The following is a 21,817-nucleotide window of genomic DNA, read 5'->3' as shown; positions in this document are numbered from 1 at the left end:
GTTTTCTAAATATACAATCATGTCATCTGCAAACACGGGCAATTTGACTTCTTCTTTTCCTACTTGAATACCCTTTCTTTCTTTCTCTTACCTGATTGCCCTCGCCAGAACATCCAACACTATGTTGAATAGGAGTGGTGAGAGAGGGCATCTCTGTCTTGTGCCAGTGTTTAAAGGGAATGCTTCCAGTTTTTGCCCATTCAGTATGATATTGGCTGTGGGTTTGTCATAAATAGCTCTTACTATTTTGAGATACGTTCCATCAATACTGAATTTATTGAGAGTTTTTAGCATGAAGGGCTGTTGAATTTTGTCAAAGGCCGTTTCTGCATCTATTGAGATAATCATGTGGTTTTTGTCTTTGGTTCTGTTTATATGCTGGATTACATTTATTGATTTGCATATGTTGAACCAGGCTTATATCCCAGGGATGAAGTCCACTTGATTATGGTGGATAAGCTTTTTGATGTGCTGCTGGATTCAGTTTGCCAGTATTTCATTGAGGAGTTTTGCATCAATGTTCATCAGGGATATTGGTCTAAAATTCTCCTAACTTGTGTCTCTGCCAGGCTTTGGTATCAGGACGATGCTGGCCTCATAAAATGAGTTAGGGAGGATTCCCTCCTTTTCTATTGATTGGAATAGAAAGAAGGAATGTTACCAGCTCTTCTTTGTACCTCTGATAGAATTCAGCTGTGGATTCATCTGGTCCTGGACTTTTTTTGGTTGGTAGGCTATTAATTATTGCCTCAATTTCAGAGCCTATTATGGGTCTATTCAGTGATTCAAATTCTTCCTGGTTTAGTCTTGGGAGGGTGTATGAGTCCAGGAATTTATCCCATTTCTTGTAGATTTTGTAGTTTATTTGCATAGAGGTATTTATAGTATTCTCTGATGGTAGTTTGTATTTCTATGGGATCAGTGTTGATATCCCCTTTATCATTTTTTATTACATGTATTTGATTGTTCTCTCTTTTCTTCTGTATTAGTCTTGCTAGCGGTCTACCAATTTTGCTGATCTTTTCAAAAAACCAGCTTCTAGATTCATTGATTTTTTTGAAGGGTTTTTTGTGTCTCTGTCTCCTTCAGTTCTGCTCTGATCTTAGTTATTTCTTGCCTTCTGCTAACTTTTGAATGTGTTTGCTCTTGCTTCTCTAGTTCTTTTCATTGTGATGTTAAGGTGTCAATTTTAGATCATTCCTGGTTTCACTTGTGGGCATTTAGTGCTATAAATTTCCCTCTACACACTGCTTTAAATGTGTCCCAGAGATTCTGGCATGTTGTCTTTGTTCTCATTGGTTTCAAATAACGTCTTTATTTCTGCCTTCATATCCTTATTTACCCAGTAGTCATTCAGGAGCAGGTTGTTCAGTTTCCATGTAGTTGAGCAGTTTTGAGTGAGTTTCTTAATCCTTAGTTCCAGTTTGATTGCACTGTGGTCTGAGAGACAGTTTGTTATAATTTCTGTTCTTTTGCATTTGCTGAGGAGTGCTTTACTTCCAACTATGTGGTCAGTTTTGGAATAAGTGCTATTGGTGCTGAGAAGAATGTATATTCTGTTGATTTGGGGTGGAGAGTTGTGTAGATATCTATTAGGTCTGCTTGGTGCACAGCTGAGTTCAATTCCTGGATATCCTTGTTTACTTTCTGTCTCGTTGATCTATCTAATGTTGACAGTGGGATGTCAAAGTCTCCTATTATTATTGTTTGGGAGTCTAAGTCTCTTTGAAGGTCTCTAAGGACTGGCTCTATGAATCTGAGTGCTCCTGTATTGGGTGCATATATATTCAGGATAGTTAGCTCGTCTTGTTGAATTGATCCCTTTACCATTATGAAATGGCCTTTGTCTCTTTTGGTCTTTGTTGGTTTAAAGTCTGTTTTATCAGAGACTAGGATTGCAACCTCTGCTTTTTTATTTTGTTTTCCATTTGCTTGGTAGATCTTCCTCCATCCCTTTATTTTGAGCCTATGTATGTCTCTGCATGTGAGATGGGTCTCCTCAATACAGCACACTGATAGGTCTTGACTCTTTATCCAATTTGCCAGTCTGTGTCTTTTAATTGGATCATTTCGCCCATTTACATTTCAGGTTAATATTGTTATGTGTGAATTGATCCTGTCATTAAGATGTTAGCTGGTTATTGAGCTAGTTAGTTGATTCGCTTTCTTCCTAGCATCAGTGGTCTTTACAATTTGGCATGTTTTTGCAGTGGGTGATACTGGTTGTTCCTTTCCATGTTTAGTGCTTCCTTCAGGAGCTCTTGTAGGGCAGGCCTGGTGGTGACAAAATGTCTCAATATTTGCTTATCTGTAAAGGATTTCATTTTTCCTTCAATTATGAAGCTTAGTTTGGCTGGATATGAAATTCTGGGTTGAAAATTCTTCTGTTTTAGAATGTTGAATATTGGCCCCCACTCTCCTCTGGCTTGAAGAGTTTCTGCTCAGAGATCCACTGTTAGTCTGATGGGCTTCCCTTTGTGGGTAACACGTCCTTTCTCTCTGTCTGCCCTTAACATTTTTTCCTTAGTTTTAACTTTGGTGAATCTGACAATTATGTGTCCTGGAGTTGCTCCTTTCGAGGAGTATCTTTGTGGCATTCTCTTTACTTCCTTTTTTTGAATGTTGACCTGACTTGCTAGGTTGGGGAAGTTCTTCTGGATAATATCCTGCAGAGTGATTTCCAACTTGGTTCCATTCTCCCCATCACTTTCAGGTACACCAATCAGATGTAGATTTGGTCTGTTCACATAGCCCTATATTTCTTGGAAGCTTTGTTCATTTTTTTTTTTTCACTCTTTTTTCTCTTAACTTCTCCTCTCACTTCATTTCATTAATTTGATCTTCAATCACTGATACCCTTTCTTCCAGTTGATCGAATCGGCTACTGAAGCTTGTGCATGCATCAGGTAGTTCTCATGCCACGTTTTTCAGCTCCATCAAGTAGTTTAAGGTCTTCTCTATGCTGTTTATTCTAGTTAGCCATTCATCTAATCTTTTTCAAGGTTTTTAGCTTTTTTGCAATAGGTTTGAACATCCTCCTTTATCTCGGAGAGGTTTGTTATTACTGATCGTCTGAGACCTTCTTCTCTCAATTTGTCAAAGTCATTCTCCATCCAGCTTTGTTCCATTGCTGGCGAGGAGCTGCATTTCTTTGGAACAGAAGAGGCACTCTGATTTCTAGAATTTTCAGCTTTTCTGCTCTGGTTTCTCCCCATCTTTGTTGTTTTATCTACCTTTGGTCTTTGATGATGGTGACGTACAGATGGGTTTTGGTGTGGATGTCTTTTCTGTTTGTTAGTTTTCCTTCTAACAGCCAGGACCCTCAGCTGCAGGTCTGTTGGGAGTTTGCTTGAGGTCCACTCCAGTCCCTGTTTGCCTGGGTATCACCAGAGGAGGCTGCAGAACAACAAATATTGCAGAACGCAAATATTGCTGCCTGATCCTTCCTCTGGAAGCTTCATCTCAGAGGGGCCCCCAGCCATATGAGGTGTCAATTGGCCCCTACCGGGAGATGCCTCCCAGTTAGGCTACTCAGGGTTCAGGAACCCACTTGAGGAGGCAGTCTGTCCATTCTCAGATCTCCAACTCTGTGCTGGGAGAATGACTACTCTCTTCAAAGCTGTCAGACAGGGGCACTTAAGCCTGCAAAAGTTTCTGCTGCCTTTTGTTCAGCTATGCCCTGTCTCCAGAGGTGGAGTCTACGGAGGCAGGCAGGCCTCCTTGAGCTGCAGTGGGCTCCACACAGTTTGAGCTTCTTGGCTGCTTTGTTTACCTACTCAAGCCTCTGCAATGGCAGATGCTGCTCCCCTAGCCTTGCTGCCACCTTGCAGTTTGATCTCAGACTGCTGTGCTAGCAGTGAGTGAGGCTCCATGGGCGTGGGACCCTCTGAGGCAGGCATGGGATATAATCTTCTGGTGTGCTGTTTGCTCAGTTGGAAATGCAGAACTCACCCATCTTCTGGGTTGCTTATGCTGGGAGTGGTAGACTAGAGCTGTTCCTATTTAGCCATCTTGGAACCTCCTCCTTAAAGGTGATTTTAAAGGAGGTAAGTGTGTATGGTCTAAAATGCCACATGGATGGATTATCCAGTTTTTTTTTTAATAACAAAATAAAATATGCAAAATTAAATCAATAAATTTTACTTTAGGAATTTGATTTTTGGCATCAAATAACCTAAGACCACTGATGAAGTATGCTTTGTAAAGATACACACATTTTTTGTTTCATTTACACCTGATTAATCTTGTAACTAACATATTCTGGGAATGATAGAATACAGGAGCCATGTGATAATAAATAACTTCAAAAGTGATAACAATACCAAATTTTAGAATGAGTCTATCTTTTGAATAGACTTACATAGTCATATCTTTCTTTATTTACTGAAAACCATAAAAAATTGTTAATTTATCATGTGGTCATTATGAAAATCTTATTTATAGTACTAGGTTAGCTGATAGGAGAAGTTAAATATAGTGTGCTTTCCTGAAGATTAAAAGATACTCCAGCCTGAGTGACAGAGCTAGACTCCGTCTCAAAAAAGAAAAAAAAAAATTCACATTTACTTTTGCTTGAGAATATGCATATTAAATATTTAGCATGGTAAAAGAGACTGAAATTGTGCCAATTTTAAGTTGTTTTCTGAGTATACAGTATTTGCATATTAATTTTTACTATAAAAATAAATTAAAACTAGCTTTAAAAAGTAAAATTATAATGATACATTTTAAAAACTCCCTTTAATAAGCCTTTAATTTTTGCTTATAAAATGGAAAACTCAGACTATAATTCAAGTAGTCTTTCAAAGGAGGTTGTGTGTCTAAATTTAAAAATTCCTATATTCTTTTCCCTAAATATACAATGAATAATCTAATAAAATATGTAAAACATTTATAACCCAGTGATAAAATAAATGTTAGAATTTGAAAAGTGAAATTATGTACTCAGAGCTACAAGCATCACAGCTTAACTCACACAGGTGTAAGTAATTTAAATAAAGAAAAGAAAAAACACTGAATTTTTCTTTTAGATAACCCTAATCAATATACAGACTTCAAATTTTCTGAGGAGACTTACATTAATCCACTCCCACACTCTGACATTCCAGTCACTACCTAGTTCTTTCAAAAAACATGTAGTCCTAGATAAAAACAAAAATACAGAAATGAGTTCTCAGAAACCAGAGATCAGATGCAGAAATGCTAAGGGATCTGATGAAACACAGCTAAGTGTCCGTTAAATAAGAAAAATTAACTATAATAAGTAATGGGAGAAAAGTCTACAGGTATAAGATCTCTACCTTCAGCTATCTATTTTAATAGAAATTAAATCCTATAATCCTATGTATTTATTGACACCTGCATTAATTTAATTAATCCTATGTCAATTTCTGTAAGTGTCACTTTTATCCTCCTGAAATCTTTCTTATTTAATGTTTTGCAGTCCTTCTCTAGTAATATAACTCTTCTTGTAATTTGAATTCATTCCATGTACAACAAATTAAGAAAATAATTCCACTTACAACAGCATCAGAAAGTATTAAATACTAAGGAATACATTTAACCAAAAAGGCAAACATTCTGTATACTGAAAACTATAAGACAATCTGAAGAAGGCACAAATAAATAGAAAGATATTCTGTGTTTCTGAATTGGAATAATTAATATTGCCAAGATGTCCATACTACTGAAAGGGAACTACAGATTCAATGTCATCTCTCTCAAAATACCAATGAATTTTTCATAGATGTAGAAAAAAAATCATAAAATTTGTATGGAATCACAAAAGACCCCAAATACCCAAGCGGTCTTTAGCAAGAGAAACAAAACTGGAGGCATCACACTACCTGATTTCAAAATACATTACAAAGATATAGTAATCAAAACAGCTTGATACTGGCTTAGAAACAGACACACTGACCAATGAAACAGGAAAGGAAGCACAGAAATAAACCCAAACATTTATAATCAACTGATTTTTGACAAAGGTACCACCAGCACACAATGACACAAACAAGAGGAAAGGACAGTACCCTTAAATAATGGTGTTTTGAAGATGAAATATACATACAGAAGAATGGATTTTGACCCTTATTTCACACCATATATGAAAGTAAAATTAAAATGAATTAAAGACTTAAATGTAAAACCTGTACTGTAAAACAACTAGAAGAAAATATAGGGGGAAATCTCCATGAAATTGGTTTGAGAAATGATTTCTTGGATATGACCCAAAAGCACAGACAGCAAAACAAAAGAGACAAAGGGAATTTCCTCAAATTAACAAGCTTCTGTGCAGCAAAGGAAGCAATAAACACAGTAAGGAGACAGCCAATGGATTGGGGAAAATATCTGCAAACCATATATCTGATAAGTGGCTATATCCAAAACATATGTTGAACCATTTTTGCTTCTCTGGGATAAATCCCACTCAATCATGGCAAATGATCTTTTTGATGTACTGTTGATTTTGACTTGCTAGTATGTTGTTAAGGATTTTTGGATCAATGTTCATCAGGGATATTAACCTGTAGTTTTCTTTTTTAAATATGTCTTTGTTTGGTTTTGGTATCAGCATAATACTGGTCTCATAGAATAAGTTTGCATGTATTCCTTCCCCCTCTATTTCTCAGTAGCTTGAGAAGCATTGGTATTCATTCTTTAAATGTTTGGTAAAATTCAGCACCGAAGCCATTGGGTCTTGGGTTTTCTTTGCTGGGAGACTTTTATTATGGTTTTGATCTTATTACTTATTGTCTGTTCAGGTTTTAGATTTTTTCATGGTTCAATCTTGGTAGATAATATGTGTCTAGAAATTTATCCATTTCTTTTAGGTTTTCCAACTTATTGGCATACAGTTGTTGATAGTAGTCTTTAACGATCCTTTGAATTTCTGCAGTAACAATTAAAGTGTCTCCTTTTTCATCTCTGATGTTATTTATTTGGGTCTTCTCTCTGTTTTCTTAGTTCCTCAGGCTAAAGCTTTGTTGATTTTATTTATCTTTCCAAAAAACAATTTTTACTTTGTTGATCTTTTATATTTTTTTAAAGTTCAATTTTATTTATTTATTTTTGCTCTGAACTTTATTATTTATTTTCTTCAACTAATTTTGAGTTTGATTTGCTCTTGCTTTTCTGACCCTTTGAGATTCATTGTTAGGCTATTTATTTGAACTTTTTTCTACTTTTTTGATATGGGGGCTTATTGCTATAAACATTCTTCTTCGTACTGCTTTTGCTGTATCCCACAGCGTTTAGTATGTTCTGTTTCCATTATCATTTGTTTCAATTAACTTGTTAATTTCCTTCTTGGTTTCTTCATTTACCCACTGGTAATTTAGGAGCATATTGTTTAATTTCCATATTTTTTTTTTGTTTAATTTCCACAAGTTCTTCTTGTTATTGATTTCTAGTTTTATTCCATTGTGGTCAGAGGAGATATTTAATTTAATTTCATTTTTAAAGAATCTTTAAGGCCGGGCGCGGTGGCTCAAGCCTGTAATCCCAGCACTTTGGGAGGCCGAGACGGGCGGATCACAAGGTCAGGAGATCGAGACCCTCCTGGCTAACACGGTGAAACCCCGTCTCTACTAAAAAATACAGAAAATTAGCCGGGTGAGGTGGTGGGCGCCTGTAGTCCCAGCTACTCGGGAGGCTGAGGCAGGAGAATGGCGTAAACCCGGGAGGCGGAGCTTGCAGTGAGCTGAGATCTGGCCACTGCACTCCAGCCTGGGCGACAGAGCGAAACTCCGTCTCAAAAAAAAAAAAAAAAAAAGAATCTTTAAGACTTTTTTTGTGGCCTAACATATAGTTTATCCTCAAGAATGAGCCATATGCTAAGGAGACGAATGTGTATTCTATAGCCATTGGATTAACTGTTCTGAAAATATCTTTTGGGTCCATTTGGTTTATAGTGCAGATTCGATTTGATGTTTTTTTGTTATTTCTCTGTCTGGAAGATCTGTCCAGTGCCGAAAGTAGGGTGTTGAAGTCTTCAGCTATTATTGCATTGGGGTCTATTTCTCCCTTTACCTCTAATAATATTTGCTTTCTACATCTGAGTGCTCCAGTATTGGGTGCATATATATTTACAATTGTTACATCTTCTTGCAAAATTGACCCCTGCGTCATTACACAATTCCTTTGTTGCCTCTTTTTACAGTTTTTGTCTTGAAATCTATATTGTCTAACTAGTCCTGCTCTTCATTTTCATGGAATTTTTTTCCACCTTTTTATTTTCAGTCTGTGTGTGTCTTTAGAGGTGAAGTGTGTTTCCTGAGGGCAACAAGTGGTTGGTTTTTTTTATTTTTTATTTTATTTTTTTTCCTGTTCAATCATTCCATGTCTTTTGATTGGAGAGTTTAGTCCATTTATATTCAATGCCATTATTGATAAGTAAGGACTTATTCCCGTCATTTTGTTATTTTGTTTTCTGGTTATTTTTGTGATATTCTCTTCCTTCTTTCCTTCCTTCTTGTCATCCTTTTAGAGAAAGGGATTTTCTCTGGTGGCCTGTTTTAATTTCTTGCTTTTGATTCTGTATGTATCTTTTCTATGTTTTTGATTTAAGATTACTCTGAGGCTGGCAGATAATATCTTACAGCCCATTATTATAAACTCATGGAAACTTAACACTGATTGCATGAACAAACAAAGAGAAAAGTAATAAAAAAATCTACACTTTAATTTCATCATCCCATTCTTGTTGTTTCTATTCATATATTATTATACTGTCTATGTCTTAGAGAGTTGTTGCAATTTTTATTTTTAATAGGTTTATATTCCAGTCTTTCTACTTACCATGTGAGTAGTTTGCACACTACAATCACAGTGTTATAATATCCTGTGTTTATCTGTGTACTTACTATTTATTACCAGTGAGTTTTGTACCTTCAGATGATTTTTTGTTACTTGTTAACATCTGCTTTCAGATTGAAGAACTCCCTTTAGCATTTATTGTAGGACAGGTCTGGTGTTAATGAAATTACTCAACTTTTGTTTGCTTGGAAAAGTCTGTATTTCTCCTTCATGTTTGAAAGATAATTTTGTTGGATATACTATTCTATGATAAACATTTCTTTCCTTCAGCACTTTAAATATGCCAAGCCACTCTCTTTTGACCTGAGAAGTCTGCTGCCACATGTATCAGATCTTGCCTTTATGTTATTTATTTATTTTTTTTCTCTTGCTGCTTTTAGGATCCTTTCTTTATCATTAACATTTGGGAGTTTGAATATAAAATGCCTTGAGGTAGTTTTCTTTGGGTTAAACATGCTTGGAGTTCTATAACCTTCTTGTATTTGAATATTTGTATCTTTCTCTAGGTTTGAAAAGTTCTCTGTTATCCCCTTGAATAAACTTTCTACTCTTGTCTCTTTCTCTACCTTCTCTTTATGACAAATAACTCTTAGATTTGCCCTTTTGAGGCTGTTTGCTGGATCTCGCAAGCAAGCTTCATTGTTTTTTATTTTTATTTTTTGTCTCCTCTGACTACGTATTTTCAAATATCCTGTCTTTAAGCCCACTCATTCTTTATTCTGCTCCATCAGCTCTACTGTTGAGAGACTCTGGTGCATTCTTCAATACATCCATTGCATTATTCAACTCCAGAATTTCTGCTTGTTTCTTTTTAGCTATTTCAATCTATTTGTTAAAGTAATCTGATAGGATTCTGAATTCCTCCTCTGTGTTAACTTATATTTTGTTGAGTGTTCTCAAAACAACTGTTTTGAATTCTCTGTCCATAAGTTCATGTATCTTTGTCTCTCCATGATTGGTCCCTGGTGCCTTATTTAGTTCATTTGGTGAGGCCATGTTTTCCCAGATGGTCTTGATGTTTGTGGATGTTAATTCATGTTTGGGCATTGAAGAGTTAGGTGTTTATTGCAGTGTTTGCAGTCTGGGCTTGTTTGTACCCCTGTCCTTCTTGGGAAGGCTTTCCAGGTATTCAAAAGAACTTGGATGTTTTGATCTAAGTTTTTGGTTACTGCAGCCATACGTACTTTTGTGGATACCCCAAACCTAGTAATGCTGTGGCTCTTGGAGACTCATAGAGGTAATCCCTTGGCAGTCTTAGGTAAAATCCAGAAACATTCCCTGTGATACCAGCAGACTCTTGTTCTCTTCCCTGACTTTCCCCCAACAAGGAGCATCTCTGTGCTGAGCTACCTAGATCTGAGGGAAGGGTAATACAAAAACCCCTGTGACCACCACCACTGGAACTGCACTGAGTCAGACTCAAAGCCAGCACAGCACCGGGTCTTGCCTAAGTTCTGCAATGACCGCTACCTGGCTACCACCTATGTTCACTCAAGTCCCAAGAGCTCTACTATTGGCAAGTGTCAAATCCAGTCAGGCTTGTATCCTTTCTTTCAGGGCATCAGGTTCCCTCCTGATCCTGGGTAGGTCCAGAGATACTGTCCAGGAGCCTGAGTCTGGAGTCAGGAACCTTAGTTGAATCTGCTTGGTGCCATATTCGTGGCTGAGCTACAACCCAAGTTGCAAGGAAAAAAATCTTCACATGCTTTTCTTCCATTTCCTTAAGAAAAAATGTCTCTCCCCTTGGCCACCACCACCCCAGGCCCATAATACATACTGTTTAGCTGCCATTGATGTTAAGTATTACCTAGCTACCACTGATGTTCACTCAAGGCCCAAGGGCTCTTCAGTCACCTTGTAGTGAATTGTGCCAGTCCTGAATATCTCCCTTCATGGCAGCAGGCTCCCCTCTGGCCCAGCACAAGTTCATAAATGCCATCCAGGAGCCACGGCCTGGAATTATGGACTCTAGAGCCCACTTGGTGTTCTCTCCCACTGTGGCCAAGCTGGTATACAAGCTGCAAGACAAAATCTTCTGTCCTCTTTCCTCTTCTTTCCTCAGGTAGGAGGGTTCGAGCATTGAAGAGTTAGGTGTTTATTGCAGTGTTTGCAGTCTGGGCTTGTTTGTACCTGTCCTTCTTGGGAAGGCTTTCCAGGTATTCAAAAGAACTTGGGTGTTTTGATCTGTTTTCGGTTACTGCAGCCATATTTACTTTCCCATATCTCCCCATATCTGCCACAGCTGGGAGTGTGCTGGGCCACACCTGAAGTAAGCATGTCTTAGAGTCTCCCCTAATGCCCACACCAAGTACTGCTTGGCTACCAACAGGACAGACATTAGGACCCAAGGGCTCTTTAGTCAGCAGGCAATAAATCCTAGCAGGACTGGGTCCTTCCCTTGAAGGCAGTGGGTTCTCTTCTGGCCTGCAGTGTGTTTAGAAATATTGTCTGGGTGCTAGGGGTGGTATCCAAGTTGCAAGAAAAAGACCTCTTTATTCTCTCCTCCTCTCTCCTCATGAAGAGGGAAGGAGTCTCTACTGGAACTGCAAGCTGTGCTGCCTGGAGTTGGGGAAGGGGTGATGCAAGCACTCCTTGTGCTGCCCTGGCTGGTGTCTCACTAGGTTATAGGCACCATGAGTCCAGTGGCTCCATGCCCATCACAGCACAGCACTGGGACTTGCCCTGGTATTGTGGTCCTTGTGGCTTAGAGTGTCTTTCAAGTTTATTTAGAAGCCCAGAGCACTTTAGCTCATGGTAGCAAGGTTTGTCAGAACTCAGGTTTGGAATGGTGGGATGAGCAATGCCCCTCTGGCTAAGGCTGGTTTATATGCCATCTCCATGAGTGCTATGCCACATGTTATTTTCTGCTATGACAGGGAAGCACAGAGTTCCAACACAAAATCCCACAATCACTGTGTTCTCCCTCCCCCAAACACACGGATTCTGTCTCTCCACCAGATAGCCACTGCCAGGTATGTGGGAGGAGTGGTTTAGGCAATTCAAGACTGTCTTTCCTACCCTCCTCAGTGCCTTTTTTTAACGTGATCTTTAAACCAGGTACAATGATCATTTGACTGATTTTTAGTTCTTATGAAATTGCTTTCTGTTGTGTGGACAGTTGTTCAATTTGGAGTTCCTGCAATGGGGATAATTCTCAGAGCCTTCTATTCAGCCATCTTCATCAGCTTCTCCTGTTTAACTTTACCCCATTATTTTCATTACCATTTACTTGTTGAAGGAGCTAGGTCCTTTTTGCTGTATATTCTCTGTTAAGGTTTTCTGATTATATCACCAAATTAATGTTTAAGATATCTATCTGGCATTTCAAACCTTGATTGAATATTGGAATCACCTGGGAGCTTCAAACAGCTTGAAGTCTTCATCCTAACTCCAGAGATTTTAGTTTAGTAAATTTGGATGGACATGAGGAGTTTGAAAGTTATCCAGGTGTTTCTACTGTGCAGCTAAAGTTGAGGACCATTGCTCTGTTTCCATAAACCTCAACTTTGGCTGCATGTTCGTATCATCTGGGGCACTACACAAACTTCTGACTCTGAGCTTCTTGTTTAGTTGAAGTGGGGAATGGCCTGGTACTTGAGGGCTTTCAAAAAGTGTCTAGATAATTCTAATATAAATATACATTCAGAATCACCGCTTTACCCCATGTATTTTCTGTAAACTGGCAGTTATGTTTAGAGGCTTGATTGAATGTATACTCTTATTGCACTTTATAATCTCATGTTAGATGTTTTAATTTAATGAGTCAGGATGAAATTTCTGTGTTTCACTGAGTTTTATTCCATGTAAGACTAGCTTCAGATTTTTCTTCTAATAACATATTTGATTTTTTAACAACCCTCCCCCAAACCAGAGCTTCTTCTTAGCATATAAAGTTATTCTCTTGCCATTTGAAAGTATGTAGACTCTTCAGACATAAACTAACTGCCTGTAAGTCCAGAGAATCAGAATCAAATAGAATTTCAGTGCTGGGATTAAATGAGAACATTTTATAAAAACTTTATACTCTAAATGTTTATCTTAAAATGTATAATTCATTAAATTATTTCAGAATGATTCTAGAGAAGACATCTGTAACCAAGATTAGCAGGAATAGACTTACAATGAGGAAACAGGCACCAATCATCACGGCTTTCAGTTTAACATCAAGGTCTCTAGGGAATTGGATTCCAAAGTTGTCAGCATCTGTAAATGCCTCTCTTAAAAGCCCAGACCAGTGCTTAGAAATCCTGCCAACCACCGTTTGTTCATCAAGAGATGTAATCTAAATTGTAAAAAAAAAAAAAAATCTTAAAAATTTATAGAAAACTTATAGCAAAAGTACTTTTAAAGTTGGAGTAACAGGAAGCATGTATAATTATGAGCATACAGTTAATATGTTACATTAGATGCATATAGACTCCTGTATATTTATAGATACATAAAAAAACTGTTCTGTTTTGTAGAAAACTTACATAAAGGTAGTTTTACTGAAATTTTTAACATTTTCTATTTTATATTAAGATAGACATTAACATATGTTTTATTTATTTGAATTGACCCCAAACAAAATTTAAGCAGAAAAGGATATACATTTGAAGTATTTCTTTGATATAATTTCTAGAAGCCATCAGGAAGGAAATAAATGAAACTCCTATTAGACTTCTGCTTTTTAGAGACGCACAGAGCATTTACACAGCTGAACGTTTAAATATGAAGACAGGCCTCACTACCACCCACTGTCAGTAGGAAAACATAAAACGCGAAGAGCCTAGAAAAGAAGAATGACAGTTTGAGTGAAGAAAAGCAACCAATAAGTAACTTGATGGGATGCCTCAAGTCAAGGGTGTGGGCAAGACCAGATAACTAGTGGGGTGTGAAGAACAAAAAAATAATAGGTAGAAAAGATCTCCAATGTAAAACTTTTCTATTTTGTGAAAAAAAATAAAGGTTGTAAAATTCTGCTGAGGAAAGCTGGGGGTCATCATATAGAGTTGAAAAGAGTGTGCTCAGACAAAAACACCTCACCAGATGGGCAGGTAGTGGCTGAATATAGCTAACATTCACCAAACCACATGTAAGAGTTATGTCAACCCAAGTCAGGAATGTCACTTTCAAATTTGAACACAGGATCAGAAATATAAATAATGACCTACATATGCAGATCATTATAAAGTCTAGATAATTTTTATGGAAAAAAGTTATAAAGTCTAGATAATTTTAGCTAAATTCTGTATAACATTTTTAAAACAAAACAGAAAATAAGGTAAAATTACTTCAACCTCCGGAAATAATACATTGGTATTTACAATATCATAAGAACTACACATTAAGTTTTTTTTTCTTTGGTTTTGTTTTTGTTCTTTTTTTTATTTTGGTTTTATTTATTTATTTTTTTTAGGCAAAGTCTCACTCTTGTCCCCCAGGCTGGAGTGCAATGGCACTATCTCCACTCACTGCACCCTCCGCCTCCCAGGTTTAAGTGATTCTCTTGCCTTCAGCCTCCCACGTAGCTGGGATTACAGGTGCCTGCCACTATGCCCGGCTAATTTTTGTATTTTTAGTAGAGACGGGGTTTCACCATATTGGCCAGGCTGGTCTCGAACTCCTGACTTCAGGTCATCTGCCCGCCTCGGCCTCCCAAAGTGCTGGGATTACATAAGCCACCGCAACAGGCCTACATTAAGTTTTTATCCCTGCTTCCTGACACAGAATTTCTAAAACTCTCTTAACTTTCTAAGGTACTAGGGGTAATAGGAGAGTCTTGCTTTAATATTTGGTCTTTGTCCCAGATTGCTGGCACACAGCTTCAAAATCCTTAGAATCTTCTAAATCTTTTGTATACTAAGATGACTGGTGGTTTTTGCTTGGGGTTCCTGATAGCTTCAGTATCAGGCTGGACACCAGAAAAATCAAGCAATGCTTAGAGGATTGAACCATTCAGTCCTATCCCCATCCTCCAGAGATGAGAGTAAGGCTGGAGTTCATTATTTATCAACAGTCGATGGTTTAAATCAGTCATGCCTACATAATGCAACTTCCTAAGAACTCTAAACAACAGGTTCAGAGGCTTTCTGGATTGATGAACTCACGTGCCATGAAAGTGGCTTACCCCAGTTCCACAGGGACAGATCCCCCTTTGCTCAGGACTCTTTCAGAACTCATTCTATTAACCTCTTCATCTGGCTATCCATCTGTATCCTTTATAATAAATCAGCAAACATAAATAAAATGTGTTCCTACATTTTGTAAATAGTTTTAAAAAATTGTCAAACTCATGGAGGAGGTTGTGAGAACCCTGATTTATAGCCAGTTGGTTAGATGTACAGGAGGTCTTGCATTTGTGGTTGGAGTTTGAAATACGGAACAGTTTTGTGGGACTGAGACCTTAACCTGTGGTGTCTGCATTAACTCCAGGTGAGTGAGCGTCAGAATTGACCTGTGTTGTAGGGAACCCAGTAGATATCTGTAGAGAAAGAGAATTGGTTGACACGGGGAAAAAATATCCACACATTTGGTATCAGAAGAATGAGTAAAAAAAAGAATTGTAGTGTATTATATTAGCATGAAATTTATAAATCTGTAAATTTAATACTAATAATTGGTAAAGATAGTCTAAAAAAGCTAAACATTTACTGGCAATGTAAATTATAAATGCAAAATATGCAAATAGGCCACTAGCACATAGAACCTAGGTAAACACCAAAATAATATATTAAAATAACGTGTAAGATACTAGAGGAGCTATATAATTCAAAACATATAATTTATGAAAGATTACCGAAAAGGTATTTTTAAATTACAAACTCAAAATTGCTATAAAATTTACTATATGCATTATTTTCCTGCATTCTCGAATCGTATGACTATTAGTTACTCTTAGAATCTGGTGTCTGCAGACATAGAGAATTGAAGAGCTACTGAATGAAATCTAAATTTTTAGTATTAAGAATGTTTCACAATTTGTTAGTGATTTACTCATTTCTTAGGAATAAATTATATTCCTATTAGACTTTTATTAATATCATTCCTTTCACTTGTCTGGATTTTTATGGGCATGAAAAGAGAACTATTATTATACATATCCCTACACAAGTTTCCCATACATACATATTACACACTCACATACCCACACACCCATATACACCCACACACATATGCATATATCCAATGCATATTATCATACATTTTATATACACATATTATCATACATTTTATATACATATATATGTATCCCTTTATAAGAGCATTTTAAAAGTTTCTACAACACATGTGTTTTCTTAGAATTTCCCATCTCTGTCATCAGATTATGAAGTTGAAAAGGGGAAGCATTCATTTTTTATAACCAAATTCTAATAGAGAAATTAAAAATCATATTATTACAGAAGGAAGGATGCAACAGAATGAAACTGGATAGTGCAAAATCTTAGAAAGATGTGGGGACACTGTCAGAGTTCCCACATTTTATCATAAGTGAGGTAGCCCTACTCAACTTTAGGATTTTTATTCCTTATTCTGTGGAATTGTGGGCCCAGTTTACCAAATTTTCTGATTTTCCAAGAGAATCAGGAAATCAAGATTACGTTATGAAATCTTCTGATGGTTAAACATCTGCAGCTAAATGATTTGATTATAAGGCTAGGCTGTCTGTTGGAGAACTGCTGTAATGAAATTTCTGCAGGAATTTAATATAGAGACATATTGTGGTTTCCAATGACCTAATTTAATACAGGGTTAGAGAAGAGACCACAGAGAAGTATAATTGGGTAATACATATTACACTGACTTTCTCAAAACTATCTTTGCATGATTGGGCTTTCTGTAGGAACTCAAAGATGTCGGAACTTCTGGACATGGCCTGGAGCACTGGCAGCCTATATTTCAGATTAAGGAAGGATCCATATGCTTTGGCAATCAGAATTAGACGACAAGGTTAAAGTTTTATTTATAATGGATAATATATAGTGTCACCACACAGAAACCAACATGTTTAAGTGTTAGATGATTTGCTTATTTTTATTTGACTACAGAGCTCTGCTTCTTTTTTCATCCATTTATCATTATCAATACTGACCTTTAGTCAGTAATAACCTCCACTCTGATCAAAGTTAAATATATGGGAACATTATCTTGCTATTGAGACATCAGTACACAATACTAATTTAAGGCATTCATAACATTCTGCAAAATTATATTCTTCTTATATTAAAAAAGCAAATTCCATAAACATTATGACATCTCTTACCTCAAAATCAACACCTGCAAAACAGCTGCACACAATACATGGACCACTAATTTTTAGTACATCCTCTCTGTTCTGATTTTTAATGGTAAACTTTGTTAGACATGGGTGCCAGGTCTGAGTAACATAACCTACTGGTACACCAGGAGGAGCTTGGATTTCTATCTACAAAAGTAAAATATGTATAAATGTAATAAATCATCATAATAAAAATATCTAATAATAGCTCTAATTTACTGAGCATTTCCTAAGTGCCAGACATTGTAAGTGAGGACTTCCTAGGACTTTTTAAAAAAAAGATCAAACAATGTAACACATTTTAATGTGCTATTCAAACTATAGAGCATTTCCCATCAAATTCTCAGTTTTTCCTCAGATAGATATTCTTACAAATATATAATTATACCTAAACCTAATTGGCATGGAAAACAAAGCAATTCATTACAAATAACTTCAATTATCCTCTCAAAATAAGTACAGTATTAGACTTTAGATAAGTCTATGCCTTTATCTCTATCTGTGTGATGTTCTCACAGCAATCTGTATGCAAGACTAAGTTACCCAGGTAGATACGGTGTTGGGCCAGTGGGATCCTGGAAAAGGCCAATTTTCCTAAAACATCTCTGTACCCCAGTGTCTTCCCTGAAATCATATTCTCTAGGAGTAGGCTGCCATGCAATATGAAACAGAGATATCTGGTCTTTACAGAGCTGAAGATATTCCCATTTAGGATATCCCTTTTGCAGATGACACAGATATATAGGTTTTTATTTTGAAAAGGAGAAATGGAAAACATAGGAGATAAGACTTTGTCCTAGGTTTGTCCCTTAGTAGGTTGGCCAAAATTATGAGATGAACACATCTGTTCTTTCCTTCATTCTTTTGTCCCCATAATCCTAGAATGCAATTTTAGGATATTTTCAATGGTGCAGCTCTGCTGGTTTCGACCACGCCTCTTATAGTCATCTCTAAAAAATGATTTGAAAAAGGTGCCCTATCTGACCTTTCCTTGAATATCAAGAACTCTCATATCTGAGCAGTTGCTCAACCCCATGAGGCAGACTGCTGCAGGACACGAGGCTAACTATTCCCTGTTGTTTACTTGCCTTCCTTCCCTTCTTATACAATTGATTCAGAAGCCCAAACATATAGCTCATGGAGCCATATTCCTTTAAATGTCATTTGATTATATAGATTCAATGAAAGGGTGGAAATCCTTGCTGAACTACTTTACGAAAAGCTCTAGTAATTGCTCACATACCTCCTGAAGGCAGCAGGGGCAACAACAACAGTTACATCTTAGTGGTCTTTCCAGAGTTATGACTTCTCGACCCACATTATCAGTAATCCTCAAGGTAAAAGGTCTAGACCGCCCACAGCAATTTCGGGTACAGAAATTAGTATCTTCTGCTGCAAAATAAATCCTCTGCCCAAAGCTGTTCTTGATATCATACACATTACTACTTTCAAAACTGAATAGGACTAAAAATGAAAATAAAATCAGTTGCCTTTATGTTAAAATTATTGAACCTATCTTAAGATATTATAATATCTAGCTAGTTTTAGATGATGCTCCAAGTATCATAGAAAGAATAAAAAGGAATGGTATTTAGAGTTGATCAAGCAGAGGAAAAAGGCAAAGGGAAAGGAGGAAGCTAGGCTATTAATGTATGGAGAAATTGAGTCCTTCTGTGAGACATGGAAAAGAAAGCAAGTCATATTTTTCTAATCCCATAGACTCCTATGAGAAGAGAGACTTTGCTGCTGAGGGTTGGGGCAATACTGCAGGTAAGCACAGTGGTGCTAGGTGTACGGATAAAACATCCATTTATTTGGTATAGTTATTGTATATTACGGAGAGGAATATAGGATGATTGCAAAAAATATATTAAATCAATTGGTTTAAGATTTCGTTTTACAAGCCACACTTATGTCTTGTTTGTTTGCACCATTTGATGAAAGGTAATAAGAGGGTTAATTCTCAAGGCACATGCATAAAAAGTGAGAGGCAAAAATGGAAGGCAAATTAGAACATCACATTGGGCTCAGGGCGCCCTTATTTAGCTCTGCAGTAATTTGAAAGTAAGAGATGAATATTAAACAAATGGGGAAGGTGCTTGGCAATCAGGGCTTCAACTCAGAATATCTAGACCATGAGCATCCTAAGTGAACTCTGTACCTTAGATAGGCTGACCTCTTGGGGAAACAGAGGAACACAAAATGCTGACGCTCACATGGTGTCTTACCAAGGACTTCCATATTGAACCACACATTGGAAACCTCTCCTTGTTTAAAGCCATGAAGGAGCAATGAATTGTCCCACTATCCACAAAAGGACATCATAACATCATACAGAAATGTTCCTCACAAGTCCTATTACCATAAACTTCCTTAAGAGTCTATGGTGGGACTCAAACAGGTCCTGGACTGTGCCTATATAGGAACTGCACTTGACCTCAACATCTGCTATAGACAAAAGTTTGTGAAAAAATTTAAAATCGAATTAAAAAAAATTAATTCCTGTGTGGGCATCTATTATCCAACTAATTGTTTAATTATGTAACTTACTTGCAAAAATCTTAAGCTCGTTTACCTATAAAATGAGATCAATGGGGTTACACAATCTTGAAGTTTCCTTCAAGTTACTTGAAAAATGGAGACAAAATAAAAGATTGCAGCAATTATATTTTAGAATCTATTAACTTTTCAGTCATGGTAAGATATAAGTATTTGTCATAGTCTCAGGTGCTAAAATAAACTGAGTAATAATCTTTTATATGCCTTGATGTTAGCAAACAATATAGACTTTCAATTTGAGAAAAAAAGAAAAGAAAATTAAAATGTCTTTTTTTAAAACTTAAAACTGGTAAATGTGGAACTTTGTATTTTTCAATGAAGCACATATATTGTGCAAATATATATAAAGCTTATAAATCTAAAAATTATAAATACAATGCTGTATAATGTATATTGTCTGGCCTTTTGGATTTTATAATCTCTATTATATATTCCATAAAATAAAACATTTTAAATAATTCAGAATACAAACTATTACAGAACATAGTGCTCCTTTCCAGAGCAAACTTAATTTAGCAAAACTACAAAAAACCAAGAACATTATAAATATCTAATCACGTACTTTAAAAGCAGTTTAAATGTAATAGGTAACAATTGTATATGTTAATGAAATTCATTACTCTGCTTGTACAATTCAAGTTACAATTTCAACCAGTTAAAGAAACTGCAGCTATGCAAAATGAATTTATTTAACAGATATTTTCTAAAAACCAGCAGTTTTTATAATACATAGAAGAAGTAACTTTATCATATCAGAGGGAAGACACTGTGGTTCATAACTCTACCTAGGCTCTCATTCCCCTAGCGGCCTTTCTGAAGCATGTAGAGGCTTACTAAATTTATTCGTGCACCTAGGAAGCACTGGACCCAAGAAAATATCTGGTGGCATCAGGAATATTCAGCAGGAGCAAGAGTGCTCTTCTAAGAAGACAAGCTGGAGGCCTGCTGGTCAGCATCCTACAACACTGCAGTGCCCCTGCACCCTGGCTAGTAATCTACAGTGCATGGAACAAAGATTCTACTGGATTCATCTGAACTCCCAAGAGAAACTGTGGGCAGGAACAACAATTTTCCAAAACACTCCCATCCAAATTCAAAAAGTTTACTCACTTGGAAATGTACTAAGGTAACTAAAATATTGGATGTGGCTCTGTGCCATTCTCAAGGTGATCACAGATTGGAGAGAAAAGAGCTGAAGTGGTAGAAGTCAGGTAAAGTGATTGAATCCCTTAAAGTTATTTGGAGAGAGACAAGAGAGCAAAAATAAGTCTTGGCTGTATTCCTTCTACATTAGAGTTTATAACATTAGGACAGATGCTTATCGTAATAGTGCAGTCATCCCACAGTATCCATGGGAGATTGGTTCTAGGACCTCCTGTGAATAAGAAAATCCTAGGCTGCTCAAGTCCCTGATATAAAATGGCGTGGTGTTTCTATATAACTTATGAACCTCCTCCTGTATTATTTAAATCATCTCTAGATTTCTTATAATACGCAAATACAAGGTAAACGCTATGTAAAGAGTTGTTATATTGTACTGCTTAGGAAATAGTGACAAGGAAAAAGAAGTCTGCACATGCTCAGTACAGGTACAATTTCTAAAATATATTTTGATCCATGGTTGATTGAATTCACACAGGTGGAACCCACGGATAGGAAGGGCCAACTGTATTTTACCATTTAACTTCTAATGTTCAGAAATAGACTACTGATTTCATTATTGTTAAGACAGACATTTGTAAATAATCAGGTTTACCATCCCACATCCCTCGGAATGCTATATTTATAGTTTTCGGTGTATCTTTATTTGCATAAACTTCTCTTTTTAGAAATATAAGCAATACAATTAATACATACCTTCCAGAAGTTCAATTTGCTGATGAATTAGTATCATATCTATCTATTATAGTAAAAGAAAATTAAGTTGTATGCTAAATATTTTATAATCAATTACTATTCATGTTTTATTGTTTAATACTGCATATAATCAGTTATTGACATTTATCATTATCAACTTTTAATAAGTTTGCTACCTTTTATTGTAAAACTAAAGTTAACATATTCTTAATTAAAAATGCTATATGTTTATTGAAAGCATTCATTACTAATATTGTAAATTTAGGTAAAATAAACTAATATAGTGGAATCCCTATAAAAGTTAGAAAACAATGTTCTTCCTAAATG

General features: G+C 36.4%; 1 protein-coding gene across 3 annotated transcripts in view; it reads right to left on the bottom strand.

The window, feature by feature from the left end:
• PLSCR2 (phospholipid scramblase 2) overlaps window positions 1–21,817 on the bottom strand; it is a 42,702-nt gene that overhangs the window by 2,746 nt on the left and 18,139 nt on the right. For 2 of the 3 annotated variants that reach the window (XM_017889311.1, XM_017889313.1), the window contains exons 3-7: window positions 21,491–21,533; window positions 18,318–18,538; window positions 17,060–17,221; window positions 12,938–13,099; window positions 5,078–5,141 (exon numbers count right to left, since the gene is read on the bottom strand). In XM_017889311.1, the coding sequence (XP_017744800.1) occupies window positions 5,112–5,141; window positions 12,938–13,099; window positions 17,060–17,221; window positions 18,318–18,538; window positions 21,491–21,533 (618 nt within the window). In that variant the 3' untranslated portion in view covers window positions 5,078–5,111. The remainder of the gene's footprint in view (window positions 1–5,077; window positions 5,142–12,937; window positions 13,100–17,059; window positions 17,222–18,317; window positions 18,539–21,490; window positions 21,534–21,817) is intronic. The other variant, XM_017889312.1, reaches the window with a different exon arrangement.

The sequence above is a fragment of the Rhinopithecus bieti genome, unplaced genomic scaffold (genome assembly GCF_001698545.2).
Source record: "Rhinopithecus bieti isolate Rb0 unplaced genomic scaffold, ASM169854v2 scaffold_19037, whole genome shotgun sequence".
NCBI lineage: Eukaryota > Metazoa > Chordata > Mammalia > Primates > Cercopithecidae > Rhinopithecus > Rhinopithecus bieti.
Note: the sequence above shows the minus strand (reverse complement) of the source record. Positions and strands in the feature narration are given on the sequence as shown.